Source organism: Lottia gigantea, assembly GCF_000327385.1.
Source record: "Lottia gigantea unplaced genomic scaffold LOTGIsca_35, whole genome shotgun sequence".
NCBI lineage: Eukaryota > Metazoa > Mollusca > Gastropoda > Lottiidae > Lottia > Lottia gigantea.
In genome coordinates, this window is record NW_008709190.1 from 119,400 (window position 1) to 143,120 (window position 23,721).

General features: G+C 33.6%; 2 protein-coding genes across 2 annotated transcripts; both read right to left on the reverse strand.

Moving 5' to 3' along the window:
• Positions 1–10,491: 10,491 nt before the first annotated feature.
• LOTGIDRAFT_162607 (hypothetical protein) lies at positions 10,492–10,917 on the reverse strand (the record flags this gene model as incomplete). Its single annotated transcript, XM_009058622.1, has 1 exon — positions 10,492–10,917. One exon carries the CDS (start codon positions 10,915–10,917, stop codon positions 10,492–10,494), a length of 426 nt encoding a protein of 141 aa, XP_009056870.1.
• Positions 10,918–20,749: 9,832 nt separating this feature from the next.
• LOTGIDRAFT_162608 (hypothetical protein) lies at positions 20,750–21,613 on the reverse strand (the record flags this gene model as incomplete). Its single annotated transcript, XM_009058623.1, has 1 exon — positions 20,750–21,613. One exon carries the CDS (start codon positions 21,611–21,613, stop codon positions 20,750–20,752), a length of 864 nt encoding a protein of 287 aa, XP_009056871.1.
• Positions 21,614–23,721: the final 2,108 nt, after the last annotated feature.

A 23,721-nucleotide genomic window follows, 5' to 3' on the forward strand; every position in this document is an offset into this window, starting at 1 on the left:
TACCACAACTGAACTTAAAACTATAAGCAAAATACTTTGAGAATTTAAAATGGCTGCCAAACACTTTGCTTATATGCCTATTAATAAACTTTCAAAACCTTACAGAGCACAATATATAAAACATACCTTTAAAATCCAGAACTGATTTAAATAATCCTCACATAAACAACACAATCCATGAAATATGAATATCATAAACAAAAACCTGATATAGGGAAGAACTGAAACAGTCCTTTCTACACAAAAACCAAAGGCTTAATCACAAAAAGATAGAAAATTAAAAATGTTCATAGTGACAAGATCACATTGGTGAGTTGAACAAAAGCTCACCAATGGATAAACTGTAAAGGAGATAGAACAGATTTGAGTTGATTGTTAGTATATTTGTGACTATGTGTTCAGTTTGTAATTTTGTAAACCATTAAAGCTTTGCTGAAACAAGAAATGAGAACTAAAAACTAAAAATGGTAAAGTATTCTTGTTTTGCCCCAAGATCTTTAAATGAGCTGCAATCAAAAATGAATATCTGAATTGAAATTTTTGCCTAACAGAAAGTGACATATTGCATAATGTGCACAAAATTTGTTTGGAGGCTGTAGAGTTTATTGATGGACAAATTTACTTTGGGTTTTTCTTTTTTATGTTCTTTGTAACAAGATTTGTCAGATGCAATTAAAAAAATATAAAATTTTGAAAATTTTTATGATATATACAGAATGGCAATACAAATAAAACTGCGTCACCAACAACTTCCGGTTTGAGCATGGGAACTTCCGGTTCTCAAACCCACATGACCCTGCTTCCGATATAATTCACAAATGTCTACCAAAACCATACAGATTATTATTCTACAGAATATAATTGGAATCACCAAAGTAGAAAATTAAGTGCCGCATGTATAGTTACTTCAGCGTGGTGCATTTTTGGAAAATTTTAATAAGTTCACCATTTATTATCTGATTTATATGACTTTGGTGCCTATCAAAACCTTGCAATTTTATCTAAAACTTTTTAGGAACAGAATTTTGATTTTCGAATTTGAATATTTTGAATATTTAAAAGTCTATTTCTCATGACCATTAATGACCTTGACTTTTTCAGTTTAGAATATCTATTTATAGATATACTGATATTAGATAAAAAAAACACCAACTTCCAATTTACATTTAAATTTAGATTTTGTTCAACAGTTGGACAGTTATGTCACATTCTTTAATAAACACAGGGGCTTGATTTTATTATATTAATGGCCTTAACATTCCCTTTCTGACGATATATTAAAAAAATGCATGAACACTTTTTGAAATAAGAATTTTTTTTTTCAACTCCGGACCTAACATCATTTATTCCACACCAACATGGTTTTATAATTAACATATGTGACATGGGTGCTTTGCTATAACATAATCCTTAGTGTTAGGGTGTATTGAGACGAGATATTGAAAGTCTATCAATTATGTGAAAATTAGTTAGTCATTAGTATGATTTTAGTTGAAAAGACACACACAAACATACACTGCATGTTATGTAGTAGTAGTTATAGTAGTTATACTGTATATAGCCATGGCACCAGTCCTGAAATAAGTATTCGCTGAAATCTAACTTAGAAATCGATTAATTTATTGATATATATGATATATTTATATGAAGAAATATCTGCTCCTAGGAGGAATGGGCATTGTTCAATGGTTCAAGTCTACCGTGAAAGAGGAAATTGCTAAGATTTTGATTCTTTTGTAAGTTACAACCAAACGTTTTGTGTATACATGGGGAAATTTGTTCTGAAGTTCCAAGTAATGGAGTTTGACTATTATGGAGGCTTTGGTTGCTATAGAATCAAATGTCGTTATAAAGGGTATTATCTTGTTATCATGTTGAATCCATTTGGCCTCACAGTCTGCAGTTGGTCGATCCAGTAACTTTCGCGTTGTAGACGTCTAAGCTAGTGTTGAAACGGTTAATCAGTTAACCGATTTCAGGTAGTATTTCTCGGGTAGTATTTCACGGGTAACCGGGTCTGATTTGAGATAATCGGTTAAAAGTGAATTTTATAAGAAGTAAGATGGTACCGTAGCAATTTTGACAGAAAATTCGTCACTGTATAAGTCTTTAAGCTGTTTTCTTTAGTAAATAAACATCTTTATTGATTGATTAATTGAGATTAATAGATAGGGTATCAATTATCAAAACACTAACGATTTGCAAGATTTGTGGTCAAGATTATCAAGCCTCTTTTTTGATATAAGTTCAACTAATTACTGGTTCTGGATGATCGCTTCACGATGGTCTTAGTTTGTCGACAGTCGCGTGTTAATTAGGTTAAACAAATAAGCACTGTAATCATTATCAGACGTTATAAGTTTTGTTATTATTATTTCAATCTGGTACGAGTTGCTTAGAATAAAACAGTTATAAAGATCGTATTATTTTGTATTAACTCTCCTCTAATTGGCTGTTTGTTTCTTCCTGCCTGTCAATCAGCTTCAAGCTTCTTGATATTCATGAGTACAGATTCATTGAGACAATAGTTTTATGCCAGTTGTTGAACTAGTACACTGAATCGCGGCAACTTCATTGAGATACACACATTACACTGACCGGTATAAAAATCTTTGATCTGGTAGAGACTGTAGCAATGAGTGACAATGGCGCCGGTCCGTCTGAACTCTAAAGCAGACGCTTCAATGGGTTGTTTGGTATCTGTCAATTTATACCGACAATTCGCGGGGAACTAGCCAAAATCTTCTTTTCTTATAAAAAATATTTAAAATTGGGCCCAGAAAAACCAAGATTTTCGAAACAAATGCTGTACTACGTATAGTAAAAAGGGTCTGGTACAATTGAATATCGAGCTCAGTGGCAGGAGATTGATTGCAATGGAATTATTGGTATGGATTTTATTTTGAATCATAGATGTAAATTGGATTTCGAAAATATGACACTTGCAATGAGCAATAGCCATGTTATACCTATGGTGGGAAAAGTTACATTGCCTTCAGATGAAAAAGTAAAATCTGAATCTATAGAAATTCCTGGAAAATCTGAGAAAATAGTTTCTGGTATTATGGAAGAAAATATCGGTGATGCTAGTCCAATAGAATCACCCTCACTAATAGAACGACCACATCTCAGAAAAGGCGTTGGCATTTCTGGATATTATGGCAATTTTATTCCAAATTGCGTATCAATGGTACATCCACTAACCTTTCTAACACGAAAGAAAGTCAAGTTCAAAATGGGTAGTCGCAATAAAGCCTTTGAAGTTCTGGGATAAAGTGCGATTATGATTATGATTAGGAACCAGCTGTGGATGGTGTGGGATGAGTTCTTCAGCTGCTTGACCAAACTATGAAACAGCTGGAATATTCATATTTTTTTGGTTTTGTTGGGTTTATTACATGTGCCAAGTAAAGGCGTACATCACATTGGGGCATTTAAATCATTTTTGCATCGTCAGCACTTGTGGATTCAAGCCTTTTCCTTGTAATGCGGAAAACCCGCTAAAAATTGAGAAGGGGGGAATGTGGTAGTTTGATCCAATCACGCGCTGACGTGACCTCATATATCATTTGTACTTACTTGTCATTTGGCATATAGTTTTTAGAAATTACGGAGGGCATCCGTAATACCATTTGTAATGTATTTATCAATCTGTAAACGGTAAAATTCTTCTATACCGGATGTTTCGAATCTTCTCCGATAGTTATAAAACCGGGCATCCAATTGGTTTATAGACTGCAGCTATGAACCAATCGCCGGCCTTGTATCAAGTGTGTTCGATTACTATGTTCGTGCATCCTTGCATGTGAATTTACCACAATTCTTAGCGATTTCTGGAATCATTAACTCTGTCGAAGTCCTTGAATTGGAACGTTTGGCTTGGCAACCTCATGGGAGGAAACACGTCCTTCACTTCAGGTGACCATTTCATGAAATGGGGTAATAAATAATAAAACTTGACATCAAATACCATCCTTTAATACCCAACATTTCATCAAAAAAGTTTTGACTTCATCAGGGGAAGAAACAAACTACAAATGGTGGAAGGCAGTTAAGATTAAAGCATTGTCTGCATTAAGGAATGATACAGAAATTTCGATAGGTAAAGCTGACAAAGGAGGTGGTATAGTTATTTGGGACCGACTACATCAAAGAATGTGAGAAACATCTTCAGGACAAATCAGTGTATTAGAAGGTAGGGAAAGATAATTCTAATGAAATCCATGATCAACTGAAAAATTTAATTTATTCATTGAAAATTGATGATAAAGAGAAGGAAGCTATCCTCCATAGACCAGTTACGACACCAGCCCACTTTTACATTCTTGGCAAAATACATAAAGTTAAAACTACATCAGAAATTACACCTGGCAGACCCATATGTAGTCATCTCAATGGCTTGACTGGAAATTAAAAGAGGTAGCTCAGGATTACTGTCATGAAGTTGTCAGAGACACCACTCATTTTCTACAAAAAATCCAATCTCTCAACAACAGTTGTATACCAGAAGATAGTCACACTACTCTTGATGTTATTAGCCTTTATCCCAACAAATCTCACAAATTTTTACACAAATTGAATAATCTTCACCCCAAAATTAAATTTACAATGGATATTGACACAGATAAAGATAATTTTTTAGATGTAAAAGTAATTAAAGAGGGTAACAGATTAGAAACTGATCTATTCTTTAAAGAAACAGCTAGCCACCACTATCTACCACCTAGCAACTGCCATCCTAGACATACTTTTAAATCAATACCTTTCAGTGGTGCACTCAGAATACGAAGAATTTGTAGTAAGAAAGAATGGGAAAACAAAAGATTATTTCAATTTGCTAAACATCTGAAGAATTCTGGATATAAAGACCACATTGTAGAAACTGCCTTTAGCAAAGCAAAGAAAGATCACGCCTTGAACTGCCATTTGCCCAACACCAAGCAAAAGAAGATGAAAAAAAAATGAAGATTATTCATGGACTAACACCTATGACCCACGACAACCAAATCTACACAAAATGGCCAAAGACACAGACATTTTAAGGACAAGCTACAGAATGACCGACATATTAAAAACAAGGAAAATCATTGTTGCAGGACGCAGGAATAGGACCTTGGGAAATTTATGAAGGGAAAACAAATTAAAACAGTGTGTAGGAAATATGAATATTTCTAAAAGTGTGGGATGTGTACCTTGTAATAAACCCAAGTGCAAAACTTGTGAAAAGATGAACACAACTAACACAATCACCAATAGACATTTAATATCATTTTAATATCAAAGACTTTAAATTGTCAGAGTAATTTTTATACGCCCACATAAATATGTGGTCGTATATTGTCGTCGCCCCTGTCCGTCGGTTCCGTCCGTCAACATTTCTTGTGAGCACTATAGAGACTACAGTTTTTATCTGATTTTGATAAAACTTGGTGTGATGCTTTAGATTGATAAGATCTCGGTCAAGTTCGAATTTATTTTCAATGAACGGTTTTTGAGATATTGCCCTTGACTTAAAACGCCTTGAAATTTGTTAAAAATTGTTCGTGAGCAGGATTGAAGCTACAGTTTTCATCCAATTCTGATGAAACTTGGTGTGATCTTTGGAATTCATAAGATCTCGGACAAGTTCTAACTTGACGCATTTTCGATGAACGGTTTTTCGAGTTATTGCCCTTGACTTTGTTAAAATGCGTTGAAAATTGTTAAAAATAGTTCGTGAGCAGGATTGAAACTACACTTTTCAACCGATTCTGATGAAACTTGGTGTGATCATTGGAATTGATAAGATCTCGGACAAGTTCTAACTTGACGCATTTTCGATCAACGGTTTTTGAGTTATTGCCCTTGACTTTGTTAAAATGCGTCGAAATTTGTTAAAAATAGTTCGTGAGCAGGATTGAAGCTACAGTTTTCAACCGATTCTGATGAAACTTGGTGTGATCATTGGAATTGATAAGATCTCGGACAAGTTCTAACAAGAGATATTTTTGATGAACATTTTTTGAGTTATTGCTCTTGACTTTGTAAACATGCGTCAAAAGTTGTTTTTTGCCCTTGATTAGAGCTGTGTGATTTAATTGTTTGTTGTATTTGGGTTATTGATATTGATTTTAAAAAATTTTGTGGAATTTTCAGCATAAATAATTTCTTCAATATGAGAAAATTCGTACTTTAGTCACTATTTCTGACAGCTGCCAGTGGGCGTATGTTATCTTGCAACACAAGCTATCTTGTTATATATTGCCTTACTTGTGAATTGTGTAAATTTCAGTATGTTGGCCAGACAATAACCCCCTTCAATATTAGACATAAAAAACATAGGAGAAACATTAAATTGAAAAAGGTTCATAAAGCTCCTCATATTGCCCCCCATTTTAACCAACCTGGTCATGATTATAAATGCACACTTCTTGAGAAAATTCCAAATGAAAGCAAAAGCAAATTAGACTGTGCAGAAACTCTGTGGATTCATAGACTTGACTCTGTATGGCCGTATGGATTGAATGAACTCAACCCAGGAGGTTTCAGAATTGCTAAATATTAGTGTGTTATATTTAGTATGAGTTATTACCCTTGTTCTTGAAAACGCTTTCAAATTTAGCTCTTAAACACTAAAAGGCATGATTCTTGCTGGATTTTGAAAAAAAATTGGTTTTATTATTCCCGTGCTGAAGATTGAATTTATATAAAAAGACCTCAATAAGTTTAACAATTTATTTTATAGTAACAAAACAATAAAAGAAAAATAAATTAATTAAAACAAAATAAAATAAATTGCATTAAGGGGACTACAGTAATCATGAAAATTTATTACTGGATGATCTGAATTTACAACCAGAGATAAGTAAAATGAATTAGAAGGGAAGATCATCCAGTAATAAACAATAGTAAATTGGGGGAAGAAAGACAAGTCTTTGGGTTAAGAACCAAAAAACCTGTCTGAAATCGCCAAATACAGTATGAAATACTGTAGACCCCAATTAACGAAACAAAACACTGCACCCATTGTCAGTACAAATCTTTAAGAAAGAAACTAAGAACATTATTTATTCCATAATATAAAACCTTTTACATCTAATAACTTGTGAAGGTAACTAGGTTTAAGTTACAGGTATTTAGTAATGGGCTAACTGAATTTGAGCCTTTTGTACAGCATAATCAGAATTTTGGATGTAAGTAGTGTAACACATGGAAGACCATCAGCCAAGGGTTTGAATAAGATTATCTCCTAAGGTAGCATCCTGGACAGAAGTTGCTGCTCCTATACGGAATGAGTGACCATTATAGTGATTCGGGTTTAATCCTAACTGTTGAATCAACCTTTTAACATTACCCACAAAAAAAGCTCTAGACAATGGTTTACCGTCATTTAGAATAAAAAATGGAGTAGGCAGAACAGGACAACAAGTTTTAATTAAAGCTACGTAATTCGTAATTGCCTTAAAAGGGCAAAGATTAGTCCCTGTTTTAAATAACTTAATAACTACACCCTTTTTGTTGTAATCAGCTTTGAAATTTCGTAGGAAAACATTTACACAATTAGACCCATGCCCCACATCACGAAAACACAAATTAATATTAATGTCAAACTCCTTTCTAATGGTCAATTCTCCACAACGTAAGAAACCAAAGAAAGCCATACAAGTAGCTGCTTCTAACATAATACTATTAAACTTATTATTCAGAACACCTTTTCTTAGCAAAGATATAAAATCATTTAAAATTATGTTTGTAATAGGTAAACGTACATTGTTCCTATTTACAACATTAATTGTTTTCTTAATGCTGTTCAAAACCATTTGCAATGTAGGCCACATCTTCCCTGATAATTTTCTAAGGGGGAAATACCAAAGTTCTTAACATAATAAAATCTAATGCCAGCTAAGTATAATTTAATAGTTGAGTATTTCAATTTTAAAGTATGAAAACAGTAGGTAATGAAACTTATCAATAATTGCTCTGAAATAGGAGGCATATTACTTAAGAAAGTCAAATTATTTAACAACAAAAATTTAAAATAACGATCAGAACCAACCTTGTAAGTTAAAAAAGTACCCTTAGATATTGAACTTTGACATAAACTAATTATTTCCTTCTCCAGATAATGGAACTTACTGGAGGACAAACAGTTTTGTGTAGATCTGCATTGGGAGCAAAACTTCTGAACTTTTTCCACTGAAAGCGAGATAAAGCATCTGCAATATTGTTATTTTTAGTTGGAATATAAGAACAATATACAGCAAAATTATTGTTAGCAGCAAGGGTCCTCATAAGTTTCATAAGATAAGGCTGTTTAGAACGACCTTTAGTGATAATGTGAACAACAGCCATATTGTCACAATGAAACATAATTCGTTTTCCCATCCAACAATTACCCCATTAGATAGCAGAAACTACAATAGGGTAAAGTTCCATAAAAGCCATAGATAAAGGGAAATCAACAAAGGTACATAAATCATTTAAGGGCCAATTTTCTGAAAACCAGTGACCATGAAAATAGCCACCAAAACCTAGAGTTGATGAAGCATCAGTATAAAGCTCTAAATCAACACTTGACACAATTTTAGATTCATAAAACATTCCAGTTATCAAGAAATTCTTTCCACATGAGCAAATCTGATTTACACTCACTATCCAATGAACATGATAATAACCTTCACTTACAGAGGCCATTAACTGGTAAAGATATGAAACAAAAGCCCTACCAGGTAAAATAACACGCATCGCAAAGTTCAGATGACCTAACAATCTTTCTAAGTCTTTCCTAGTACAGGATTTAGAAGCCAAAATTGTCTCAATGAACTGAACTATGCACCTTACTTTATCTGTGGGTAATCTGGCTTGCATATTTAAAGTATCAAGAATAATTCCTAAATATTCTAAAACACACACAGGCCCTACACATTTTTTAGTAGATAAAGGTATATTTAAGCGTCAAAAATTAACATCAATAATGCCATAGTTCTTTCTGAACAACAAGAAGTTAAAAAATCATCTTAAAGATGAAAAATTGGTTCAATGCTATAATTATTTGAAGCGATCCAACAAATAGCACCAGCTAAATTATCAAAAATTTTAGAGCTGCTACAACAACCAAAAGCTAATCGTTCACAAAAATAATAAAAACCATTCCATTTAAAGCAAAAACAGTTCCACTCACTAGGATGAATAGGAAGCAGTTTAAAAGCATCTGAAATGTCCACTTTACATAGCCAGGATCCAGAACCATGAGTCTGAATGGACTTAATAACATCATACAATCGAATGTATGAAAGACAGCAGATGATTAGAATTGTGAGGTGAAGATAAATCAATAACTAAACGTTGTTTCAAAGAATACTTGTGAGTTGCAAGGCTTAAAGGACTAACTCTATAATTCAAAAATGGAGTTGTCTTAAAAGGTCCTTTAACAAAGCCTTTTGAAATTTCTAAGACTGCAATAGCATTGTTACGAGCAGATAAAGAATTTTTTCACTCATACGTAGAAATTTCTAAAAGATCAACCAACGTATCAAATCGAAAACTTAAACCATCCCAAAGGAAAGGAAATTCTTTATCAGAATGTAATGAAAGTTCCTGCTCTAAAACTGAAACATTGATAGGGGTAGATGCACACAAGTCAAATTCACATTCTGTATCTTTAACAGCTGGTTCTAAAGGTCATTTAGATTTGCCACTAGGTTGACTAGGATAACTGAGTAGAAGTAACATTTCCTGTAGCTGAAACTGAAGCTTTGTTAGAACTTTTCACAGCACTAGGGCAGTTATTCTTATTATGAGTACTAGATTTACACAACAAACACACGTGTAAATATTTACAGTTTGACCTAGTGCACCCTTTATAGTTAAAACTTCTACAAATTGATCTGCAAACACTGGACATATTCGATTTAAGCACAATGGGTTTACCACACATAGCAATTGAGTGCATGGTGGAAGCACAGTTACTACACAAGTTCACCTTCAAATTTCTCAATTGTGAATCTCCTTTTGACCAATCAATTTTAATGTTTTTATCAGCTAGCAGCATGGCACACTTTGCAGAAAACATCTTGTGATATTTATAAAAACACTTGGGCCAAATATGAGCAGTTTCTATGATATGAGACATATAAAAATCCAATTCTTGGCTTCTATTGGGAAAAACATCACAAATGATTTGTTTATATTTCCCAAAGGCTAGTATAAATTCTAAATACAAGTCTCTACTTAATCTGTCATCTTTCTCTTTTTGTCGACTGGCAATAAATAATTAGGTATCAAAAGCATATTCAAATTAACGTCTTTACCTTCCAAAATCTGGTTTCTAACCTCTGACGAGATTAAGTCCACAGAGGATAAAGTAGTTGGATCAACTCCAAAACAGTTGATTGCCAACTACATTTACAGCACCATCAGAATTGTTGAACTGCGAAGAATAGTTACAGGAACTGGGTACATGGGTAACATTATGGTTGAGATCTGTAGTAAAGGGTGCACTTCTTTGTTTCTCTAAGAGTTTATTAATGGTTCAATAATTCTCGTAAGATGGGGAGACAACTCTTCTGGAGTAAAGTCTTCTTGAGTAGATTGACTAGGAAAGCTAGTTCGAATTCTTTTATTGTTTTTACCAATAACATTGCTGGTTTGAATAGTATAAGGCCTAATATGCCTAGAAATAGTATCAGTAGCAGCCGAATCCTTCTTTTTAGTTTTATTCAGCCAAGATGTAGAAGCCTGACTCTCAGGAACAGGTGTGATATCATCAATAATATCTAATGGATATACCGGAAGTTGCGGCTGAGCACATGGTAAAGGGTCTTGATCTGTCTCCGTCTCACTGCCTTCACTACTACTACCAATTTTACTAATGTCAACGGCGTCATTTAAAAATCTCTTAGGCGTACACCTTTTTCGAGTGCTCTTTCTGTTTTCCATTTGTAGCAAGAGAACAAAGTAAAAGATTATGAAAATTATAAAGAATTGTTACTGCATAAGCTAGAAAATACTGTGCTTCCAAGTAACTAGGTTGTCGTAAACGAGGCTGTCGTGAAGGAGGTTGTCGTAAAGGTTTACAAATTAAGAAAGGAAAGAATGGATGTCTTAACATAAACTACAATTATTTACATAATTTTGAATATTTGCCTTTTAGAGTTTTCACTAGCTAAAAATTAAACACGTTTTCAAGAACAAGGGCAATAACTCATACTCAATATTATTCAGTATCGCCTCAAAAAGTTCAAAAGAAGTGTATGTCTGAAGGTTGAATATATCATACTGGTGATTGTTACTGTACTGCTAAATATTTATGTTCAAAATCAAAGCTGCCAGTGGGCGTATATTACTTTGCCTGGCAAGCTATCTTTTCAGTTTAAGATGTATAAACGGAAAAAACTTGTGTACACTGTATAAATCTGTGTAATAGCAACAAACTAAGGCATAAATACGTAAAATTTTAACATAACGTTAATGAACTAACAATAGAGACATCCAAGAGAACAGCCAATCAGCAATAAGTAGGTCACCCATTTATAGTCTATTGTCTACTGCTTGAAAGTTGACACAGCGGCCACATATAAAGTTCAATTATTGAAAGACGAATTAGTCCATAAATCATGATTTTGTTGATATTTAGAGAGTGCACATTCGAAGGAATTTGGAAAATACGGTAATCATTCAGTGAAGTGTAGATTTAGGCTCTGGTGATGTTCGAAGGAAAGACAATGACCTCAAGTAGTCCGTTAAGGGGCAGAGCTTATATTTACATTCCGTTTACACGGATTTAAACCGAATTCATGTGACCGCTGTTATCCAATCAAATTGCGTGGTACCATGTTAACGGAATCGTGATTTAATTATTAGACTTTAAATGATTTGTTTCGAGATAAACTTAGGTTTTTTTTAAGAGTTTCCACAAAAATTATCGATTGCAAAGTTGTGCTTCTGTGCTACATTTAGCTCTAGTTTCCTTTTAGTAACATGTTTAATGGTTCAATAGATGTCTCATAGATATGAAGAATGCACACTTCTCACCAGAATTTGATATAGAGCTTTTAGTTTTAAATATAAATTTCAGAAGTTCAGATGATGCATTGAAAGAGAAAGATACAGAGAAAAATAGAAAGAAGAAAGAAAAAATGTCACATATGAAATATTTATGGGATACAACAACTATTCCTGGACTATCAAAAGTGAAATTAGCACCTTTCCTTTTTCTTAAAATTGCATGGTGCATTGTATATGCAGTGTTTGTGTATTTTACTGTTTCTAATATACGAAGTAGTGTTGTTAGATACTTTACTTATCCTTTAAAAACACTGACTTCTGTTGGATACAAGTAAGTATTACAATAACTATTGTCTCACTTTAATCTAGCCTTATTTATCAAAGGGAAAGAGTTTTAAACATTATATTCGAAGATTGAAGTATGAATGCACATGGTAGATCAATGACCTTTGACCTTTGAAAGTAAATTGTAAAATCATTTCTATTCTGTTAAAAGCCAAAAATAGACCTACCTTTATCACAATTTGACCCAAGTAGTGATCTATTTTCTTGCATAAATTTATAGCTGAAAATGCGAGCTCTGACAAATTGTAAATATCTTCATAAATGTGACTCTAACCAGGATGTGCCAATAAATTTTGCCAGGACTGTTATCATGTGTATTATGTTGTATGTTCAAAATTTCAAGTAAAGGCTGAATTTATGGGACAAAAGTTAACTTACGCACTTTAGAAGTCGGTATCAAATTTTAAAAATTTTAAAAGCGTAATGTAGGTTAAAATATCAGGTGTTATATACCATTGAAAAGAAAAGATTAAACGTAATAAAGATGTAAAAAAAATGTTGTCGTATGTAAATTAGAGCTCTTTAAAGTTGGAAATTGCAATTTTCAAATGGCGGTAAAATCGGAAGTGAACATCACACAACAAAAGTGAATACATTATTGGATAGATTTGTTCAGGTCACAAGGTCACAAGATCACAGTCTTTAAACATTAGACAATTACTGTTCTAGAGATATCAAAAATCGTGCAAAGCAGACTTAACCCTGAGGTGTCTGACACGTTACTTTCACGTCGGATTTTATCATTTTTATACGCCCACATGAAATGACAGACTTTAATGAAACTTAGTATGTGTGTTCGAAATCACCCAAGGATAAACCCTATTGAAAATCAGCGAAATTGAAAAACATTTAGCATGAGTTATTGCCCTTGTTAATTTTTAGCTCGTAAACACTCTAGAAGGCACAATTCTTGACAGATTTTGACGAAACTTGGTATGAGTGTTTGTAATCACCCAAGGATAAACCCTATTGAAAATCAGCGAAATAAAAAAATATTTAGTATGAATTATTGCCCTTGTCATTGAAAACGTGTTCAATTTTTAGCTCGTAAACACTCTAGAAGGCACAATTCTTAAAGGATTTTAACGGAACTTGTTATGAGTGTGTGTAATCACCCAAGGATAAACCCTATTGAAAATCAGCGAAATCAAAAAATATTTAGTATGAATTATTGCCCTTTTTCGTGAAAACACGTTCAATTTTTAGCTCGTAATCACTCTACAGGGCACAATTCTTGATGGATTTTAACAAAACTTCGTATGAGTGTTTGTAATCACCCAAGGATAAACCCTATTGAAAATCAGCGAAATCGAAAAATATTTAGTATGAATTATTGCCCTTGTTTTTGCAAACCGTTCAATTTTTAGCTCGTAAACACTCTAGAAGGCACAATTCTTGACAGATTTTGAGGAAACTTGGTATGAGTGTTCGTATTCACCCAAGGATAAACCCTATAGAAAAATCAGGGAAATCGAAAAATATTTAGTATGAATTATTGCCCTTGTTCTTGAAAACGCGTTCAATTTTTAGCTCGTAAACACTCTAGGAGGCACAATTCTTGACGGACTCTACAAGTCACAATATTTTTGTTCATAATCACAATTTACAATAGATGTCATTATTTTCCTGAGAAACTATTTTAGTTAACAAATAAGAAAATTTAATTTAATCATTTAACATGTCCCTAACCAGCCACCATACATGTACAGCATCATAAGATACTATAAATAGACCAAGTGGAAAATCCAAGACAGATATCCAATCATAGCTTAGTCATGTGACATCCCAAGATGCAGCAGGTTATCTGATTTCATTTTATAAATGTCATTCAAGTGAAAAGGTTTGCTTAATCATTTCATTTTCACCAATTGTGCTGATACAAAAATGAAATTAAACATGGGTCATAGGGGAAAGGTTTTGTTTCTTGGAAGATTGAATTGAGTTGTTGGATAAGTAGGCTACTATAGGCATAGGCTACTATAGGCCTATAAATGAGTTTGTATGTCAGACTGCAATATTGTGGTGGCTGTGTTTTGCCAACTTGCCCACTACTTTTAAATAGTCTTTTACAACTTGCCCACCACTTTTAAATAGGCCTAATGAGCTTATGTCAGACTGCATTTATTGCTTGAATATAATCTGCAAATACACAATTCATGACAGACTTATTGAAATCACCCAAGGATAAATCTCATCAAAAATCTTGTAAAACACGTAATTTTTATTCTACAAAGCAGAAGTCTAAAACAAATTTGACAACTTGATGAAATTGATCACAATCAAAACTAAACCTTTTGAAATATAAAATACAAATTATTGCCGTTATTCTTACAAATGTGTTTGATTTTTAACTTGTGATGGCACAGTTTGTGATGGATTTGGGTATAAGTTGAATATTTCCTGGTGTCTATGTTTGCTATTTTCTAACAAATATACAATTTCAAACAAAGCTATCAGTGGGCGTACATTACCTTGCCTAGCAAGCTATCTTGATATCTTTCTTTGATATTGAGTTAATATATATAGTGGAAAAACTCAACTTAAACAACTAACAGTAATTATATATATCAATGAATTTGATCTTGACAAATTTTTATTTAAATGGGATGAAAAGTGTGTTCACAGACAAATTTTGATTTATTAACTAAGTTCTAAGTCCTAAATTCAGCAAAAAATCGTCCAATACAAACTTGACCAAGATCTCATTGTAAAAGATGATCACACCAAATTTCAATGAAAGCGGATGAAAGTTTCTGGGCTGCTTATTTATTTTTTTCCCAGTCAGACATTTTTGAACGATGTTTTTTTTTTTTTGGAAGGGGGGAAGTTGATCTACTACTACTAGGCCTATAAGTATTGTATGTGGGGCTATAAAGCATTTTTTTTCTCCCACATGAAATGGGGGGCGTATATTGCTGTCACCCACTTCCGTCCGTCCATCCACAATTGCTCGTAAAGACTCTACAAGACACAATTCTTGATGGATTTTGACAAAACTTGGTTTGAGTGTTCATAATCACCCAAGGATGAACCCTATTGAAAATCAGAAAAATCGAAAAATATTTAGTATAAGTTATTGCCCTTGTTCTTGAAAACGCGATCAATTTTTAGCTCGTAAACACTCTTGAAGGAACAATTCTTGATGGATTTTAACGAAACTTGGCATGAGTGTTCATAATCACACAAGGATGAACCCTATTGAAAATCAGAAGAATCGAAAAATATTTAGTATGAGTTATTGCCCTTGTTCTTGAAAACGCGTTCAATTTTAGCTTGTAAACACTCTAGAAGAAACAATTCTTGCAGATTTTGACGAAACTTGGCATGAGTGGTTGTTATCACCCAAGGACAAACCCATTGAAAATCAGAAAAATAAAAAAAATAATTAGTATGAGTTATTGCCCTTGCTATTGGAAACGCGTTCAATGTTTAGCTCGTAATCACTCTAGAAAGCACAATTGTTGACAGATTTTGATGAAACGTGATGTGAATGTTCGTTATCATCCAAGGATGAACCCTATTGAAAATCAGAAGAATCGAAAAATATTTAGTATGAGTTATTGCCCTTGTTCTTGAAAACGCTTTAAAATTTAGCTTTTAAACCCTAAAAGGCATGATTCTTACTGGATTTTTACAAAACTTGGTTTCATTATTCAGTCCCTTGCTGAAGATTGAATGTTTGCCTTCTAGAGTTTTCACGAGCTAAAAATTGATCAATATTATTCAGTATCGCCCTAAAGAGTTCAAAAGAAGTGTATGACTGAAGGTTGAATATTTCATACTGGTGATAGTTATTGTACTGCTAAATATTTTTTTTCAAAATCAAAGCTGCCAGTGGGCGTATATTACCTTTCCTGGCAAGCTATCTTTATTGTCTTGTTTGCACTTATATTATCTTTACATAATTTAATAAAACAACTATAATACAATAACAAATACACAACATAACAATTAACAACATTTTATAGTAATATTGATGATGTTTACCTTTATAAAGATGACGATTTTTAGTCAATTTCCACCGACAGATTACGACTTCTGGGTTGAAAGTTTTCAATCGGGCACCCGTTTAATGAAACTCTCCTGAGCTGGTCCAGTGGTGAGATGGAGAGGCTACATCATAAACGTGTCTTGATGTTTTGAAGTGAAAAACCTCTCTCACACTCTGCACTGGATACTGGCAAAATGCATCTTATCATCATACCCGAGTACAGTGAGGGAACTGGTGAGTCAATGAGGATTGAACACACTTCTCCAACAGTTTGGAGAATGAGAGTTTCTTATAATTTTCGAAAATAGGTGTCCTAAGTATGAGCCATTTTTGGGGGTCAAAGAAACTAAAGGCACCCATACTCTCGAAGTTATCAATTATTTTCCCCACAATTTCGTTAATTTTTTTCATGAGGGTGCCATCATGTACAGTCCTTTTCATTGGTTCATTCATGAAAGTATCCGCATCCTCAGTATCCTCCATGAACTTCCTGAATTTCAGCCCATATACAGGGGAACTGGTCATGTAGGTAGATTTCATGGAGGAAATGAAACTTTTAACAAGCCTAGACATTTCGTTTCAAGTCTGTAAACTTTTACTGAGGATATTGATGGCAGGAAACAAATCTTGTAAAAAAGTTGTTAAGAACAGAAATTTTTATGTTGTGAGGTGGACGCATAGTGAAGTGGCAGTAATGTCATAATCATATGTCTCATCTAACATCTTTAGTAGTGCAGGCAAAGTTTTGACGAAGTTCTCGATTGCTTGGGTAATCGACAACCATCGAACCTTGTGAACCTCACAGGGCTTCACCTTAGGTTGGTCCAAAATGTCCTGCCAGACCTTCAATTTGGACAGCTGTTTAGGCGACCGACAGAAAAAAATCCTACTTAGCTATTTCTGGTACATTTTTGGCCACGTCAACAATGACAAGAGCAAGTCTATGGGAGATTTCTCTTTCAAAAGGGCTGCAACGCCACCTTTATTTCCCAGCATAACAGCTGCCCCATCATGAAACCTTTGTGTTCTCAAACAAATTTTGACACAATTTTACTAAGTCAAGGGCAATAATTCAAAAACAGTTCCATAGAGAGGTTGAGCTAGAAGCTGTATTGTCATTGTTAATTTTTTATTGCGTTCTTTCAAACGCACTGCTTTGTTTTCGAAATGACTTTTATTTATTGTGGGACTTTGCTTCTGATATAATTTTGTTTTATGGTATAAATCGAAATTCAGAATCAGGGTTTGATCAAATTGCATAAATGTGATGTCTATGGAATCATTGGAGACCGATTATTGAATTTTGGTTGTGGTTTTTTTTTTTGTGGAAAGTCCCAGTTTGTTATTAAAATGTCAATTCTTTTTTTCTCTTTTTTTTTTTGATTTTTAAACACCTTCCTGTGCTAAGACTGCAGTATTTGCAACAACCATAGACCTTCTATATAGGCGACGATGTGCATAAATATAAATTGGAACATTTTTGCAAAACCGTAAGTGCCACAGTTCATCATGTGTAAAAAGGAGAAAAAAGGCTTTAGAGGTCGCATTTTTGGGTAGATTTTCCTGGGGTTTTCAGTTTTACAATCTACCTGTAACTTCTGACCTTATAGCACTTGAAAAATTACAAAATTACAAAATTAGTAACTCACTTTCAAATTTTTCAATTTTTTTGCAACTTTTTTGTTTTTGCATCGAAAAATGGGGCCTCTATGAAAAAATGGACGTGTATAATTTTTGAATTTCGCTTTTCCTTTTTTGCAACTTCTGGTTGAAGTTTTTGCAAGTTTTATCTTGTGACTTTGACCTTTGATGACCATGACCTTTATAAGGTTAAAGGTCTTTGATCTTGGCTATCAGTTGATACTTTGACCTTAGACCTCCGACTTGTACTTTCGGTTTTATAGCATTCCGAAAACAGCCAAATTCACAACTTTAAACTGTTCTACCATGTGACCTTATTAACCTTAATATGCTTTTCATGCTCTTTCCAGTGATATATTACAATCATTTTTTTAAAGCAAATTGGGAATTCGCGAATTTTCAAATTTGAATGTTCTTTTACAATATATATATATGTCTCTTTGAGCTTGGTGTATGTGTATCTTATGACCTATTTGATGTAGAACCTAGAAATTTGGAACACAATTAGACATTTTGAAGATGAATTCACCAATGACAAAAAAGTTGAGGTGGGCATGGCACATTCGGGTTGAATTAATAATTATTGGGGGCAGGGGCATAACTCGCATAGGATACATTTTTCATAAAGGGACTTTGCACACAATTACCTCATCCTTTTGGCCAGTTTGTGTTAATAGCTCAGTTGTTTCAGCTTTATAGTTCCAAAAATAGAAACGGGTTTTAAAATTTCCATATTTTCAATTTTTGTTTTTGACCTTTGTTGCCTTTTGTTGACATATATCTTTTGACCTGTATGATGTAGAAGCTTGAATTTGAAACACAACATAACTTCAGAATATCAATTAACTTATGCCAAAAAAATTAGGTGGGCGTGACACATCTGGGTTAAATTACTCATTATTGACATTTTTGGCCAAGGGCGTAACTCGCAAAGAATTTATCTGATCAAAATCAACTTTGCATACAATTACCTAATCCTTTGAGCCACTTTGTCTTAGAAGTTAGGTTGTTTCAGCTTCATAATTCAAAAAAAGGAACAGGTTTTGAAAATTCAACATTTTCAATTTTTGACCTTGACCTTTGATGATCTTGACCTTTATTGGGTCATTGACCTTGGCTATCAGTTGTTTTCAAATTTGACCTCTGACATCTACTTTCGGTTTTATAGCAATCCAAAAACAGCTCTAGCTTGAGACCTAATTAACTTTGAGGGTTAATTTTTATGGATTCTGAATGTGCTCATCTTGCTCTTTCCAGTGATATATAATGCATAATTTAAATTGATGAATTTTTGAAATTTCAGTGTTTTTACATTATTGCAGAAAAGATAAGACTAAAATACAGATGTCTAGGTAAACTTTATTGGCAGTGATATGGCACAGCTGATTAAAAATATATATATAAAATTCATTTTTGATTTTGGCTGCCAACATGAAAAATGGCAAGCCAACCAGTTACCAATATAATATAGATAATGATATACACCAAAATTATTGATTGATCATAATATAGTATTAAAGTCAGTTCTTTTACTGAATCCATATTTTAATTTAAAACCATGAAACCATCAAAATATTTTTTAAAACCATAAAACCATCAAAATATTTTTAAATCATCCAAATATTTTAAAACCATAAACCATCCAAATATTTAAAACCATAAACATGTATACATGCTTGACCCTGAGTGTACAGGGGTCAACAAGCATTGGACTTGGGCCTGAGCTCCAACAGCACTCCAAATCCGATTTTATGATCAACTGAGTGTTGTTCTAAATGCCACATCAGACTTCTTAGATCAGATCTTGAGAACCTGCACTGTCTGTATATAGATGAAGAATATTTGATGATACCCACTCTCTTTCTGGAAAATATCTCACCCCATTAAAGTTCGATAAAAATAATGCCCACATATTTAAATCTTCTCTCATTTCGTTACTGATTCTAATAAAATGATAAGATTTTTTTACCCCAGACATAGCGTCATAGAATCTTCTATTGAATGGTCTGGCAGATCTTATTGCCTTGCCAAAAAAATTTAACATTCCCACAAGTGATTGGAGCTCATTTAGTTTTACTTTTTTTCGTGTTAGGAAATAGTCAATTTTAAATTTCAGTTGAATTAGTTTTTCTTCAGGAATGCAAACTTGCAATTTGGATGTGTCGATACCCAATCCCAAGAAAACTAACTTTTTTGTTGGCCCTTCAGTCTTTTCTTCAGATAAAGGTATTCCTATTTCATTACACATAGATTGGAAGACATCCATCAATGCCTTACATTTATACAGACACTTGCAGAAAAAAATAAAATCATCCAAATAGTGGTCGACTCCAGTTTGTTTTGATTTTGAAATTATAAGCCAATTTAGAAATGTTGATAAAGGTTCGAAAATAGAACATGAAATTGAACAGCCCATTGGAAGACATTTATCTACATAGTATTTGTCCATGAATTTGAAACCCAAAAGATCAAAATCTAAAGGGAATACCCTTAAAAGCCGAAAAGCTGACTTAATATCCATTTTTCCTAAATAGGCATCTTAAAATGTCGCTGATTAGTGTGCTTGTAGTTATGTGATCCTGAATTTGCTTGATTTCTGTATTGGGAGTTGTGTTGTCTGTTGTTAGCGGATGAATATCTGAAATTGGAATTCATTTTCTTGAAGTTGCTATTTATTGAACCATTGCTATTAATATATATTTTTGGATGATCAGAGTTACATTGTATGCAGGTATGTGTGTATTGACAGTTTGTGATAAAACATGATCCTTTATTATTATATTCAAATCATTTTCCAGTTGTAGAAAAACCTGAATGAAATTTATTTGCAGTTTGAAATTTTGGATTATTGGTATTATTAGCCATATATATTAGCCAAAGCTCATAATCAACATTACCCCATGAGCTAGTAGGGTCAGCGGCTTTTCTTAATCTAAATTTCCATCCCATACCCCTGGATCTAGAGGCCCCTAAGCGCACAGATCTCATATATTTGAGAAGATCTTGAGATTTACAAGGATGTGCAGAAATGTATATACTCATAAATATGATAAATGCATTCGTCCACTTTTCTATATCTAATATCTTAGATGATATCTTCTCTTTAGAAATTAGCTCCCCAGTGTGACTTATGGATAGGGGTCTTTCAGGCTCCTTAGTTGTGGTCCTTAGCATAAGTGCTAAATCCACATATTCACCCTGACATATCTTTTGCCTTGTTGATAGGGGTACATTGCATCCAAGAATACTATGTGTACTCTCAACAGGATCTGGTGTGTTAATAACAGTGGAAATGACAGTTCCACTATTCTGCTGACTATCGTCAGCAGCAATTAAAGGAGTAAGCCCACAATCAAAGTTTACAGGCCCCTCAATATTAGAAGCATTAAACACATTACCTGGATCCCCCAAGGGTAAAATTGGTGTTTCATTATTGACATTATTTGCTGTGTCTGTATCTACATAACTAACATCATCATTTCCATTAACAACAGTACTTGTAGTAGGCCTTGTCACCTTGGCACCATTATCATCTTGAATATTATTTGTGGCATTTCTGGGTCTAGGTCTAGCATATGGACTAGAACTGGTACGAGTAGATGATCTGGTACTCTTAGCATTTGGTACTTTCTTGGACCTTCCTTTTCCCATGCTCAGTAGTGACAGTTAGGAAAATAGAAAATTAAATACAGATTTTTTTATCTTAGACTATATTTGACTATCAAAATCGACTTAGATTTTAAGTTTCAAAATAATTTATTTAGTTTTGAAGTTTTTAACAGTATTGAAAAAACTAGACTTAGGCTTAAAGTGACAAACTTTTGAATTTTAAAGCCGTGAGACCCCAATTCTTTGAAAGAGCATGGGTCCTAATCAATAATTAAATTCTGATAAAATCTATGCCATCCACTTCTTATTTCCTTATCTATCCAAATTACTTTGAAAGTAAATGCTGAAGGAAGCTTAAACAAATTTTATTTTGGTTGGATTGACAATTAAAGTGTTGAATTTTTCAAATTTCTTTGCAACAAGAAATCTAACCAACCTCTCTGATGGCTGATTTATCAAAGAGGAAGTTATAGGCTCTAAGCTACCCCCTGTTAGAGATTTAACTAGGCTTAAAAGGAGAAACTAACTGACTAGGACTGTGCATCTTTAATCTGGATAATCTAATCTATTTAAAGTGATGATGTATTGTATTATGATTTGCTTAAAGTAGCTGTGTTAGAATGTAATATAATCTAGTTAATGATGAGTATGTTTTTTTGAAGTAAATAAAGCAAGGTATCTCTCAGCAATAAATTCATCTATTGAATATACAATAGATGTGAATATTTTCACTTCTTTGAGCTGGGTGTATGTATATCTTATGACCTATTTGCTGTAGAAGCTTGGAATTTGGAACACAACGAGACATTTTAAATATGAATTAACTTATGACAAAAAAGGTCAGGTGGGCGTGGCACATTAGGGTTAAATTACTTATTATTTACATTTTTGTCTGCGGTATAACTTACATAGAATACATTTGTTGTTCAAAACAGGACCTTGCACACAATTACCTCATCCTTTTGGCCAGTTTGTGTCAAAAGGTCAGTTATTTCAGCTTTGAAGTTCAAAAAAATGGAACAGGGTTTAAATTTTACATATTTTCAACTTTTGACCTTTACCTTTGATGACCTTGACCTTTGTAGGATTGAAGGTATTTGACCTTGGCTAAAGATTAATACCTTCATATTTGATGTTCATCGTCAACTTCTGGTTTTGTAATGTTTGTATTTTCAAAGTTTGATGACTCATATCTAGTGACCTTGACCTGAACTGACCTTTCCCTTAACATGGTCAAAGGTCATTGACCTTGGAAATCTAATCATACTTTTATATTTCATGTCTGACTTCTACTTTCGCTTTCACAACCTTCCAAAAAAAAAAACATTTTGACTGCTTTAGCACGGCTAAGAACGTTGATTTTTTCAGATTCTCTAGCAAATTAGCACATGAGCAAAGCCCCACTCAGTACCACGAGTGGTTCTAGTTTTTTATTTCTTTCTGATTCTTGTCATGCTACCCAGCCAAAACTGCACACATCACACATTATCCCACATGATCATCAGGATTAAACATTTTGAAGATGGTTAAAAAAATCTTTTTGCAGTGTGTTGGAATTAATTATACAAAGAAGGTAATTGACAAAAATCGACATATGTGTAAATGTTCAAGCGCCATCTTGGTTTTCTTTAAATTGAAAATTATGTAAATAATTGTTGTTTATATATACGAAACTCTTATTTTACGACAATCCCCACTTTAGACCTACTCGCGGCTTGTCATCATTCTTTCTTTCGGCCACGTTTTTTCTTGACCGCAAGTCGCTATACACAATTACTTACCTGTTTCTCAATTTTTTATAACTCGACGAAGTGGAAGGAAAAGGTCAGCGCCTAAACGTTTAGAAGGGGTGTCTGATTCAAGCGAAGCTGACTCAATTCAATGCGTTCAAGAAAATTTAGGCCTATTATCGGAGCCAACTGGCAAGCTGGGAAGCGGAGCAGTTTTAGCTTCCGTCTGGCTTACAGTTACAGCCCCCTGCGGCACCGAAGAGAAGAATTGCTTCCAAGAATTCAACTTCCCGTCCATCAATCTCAGATAATCTTAAATCTATTATTAAAGAAGTGTGTGCGCAAACTGTGAATGAATTACTGGAGACAAGATTAGGCCTTACTACTGGTATGTTGCACAAGGGCCCAATTACTACTTCA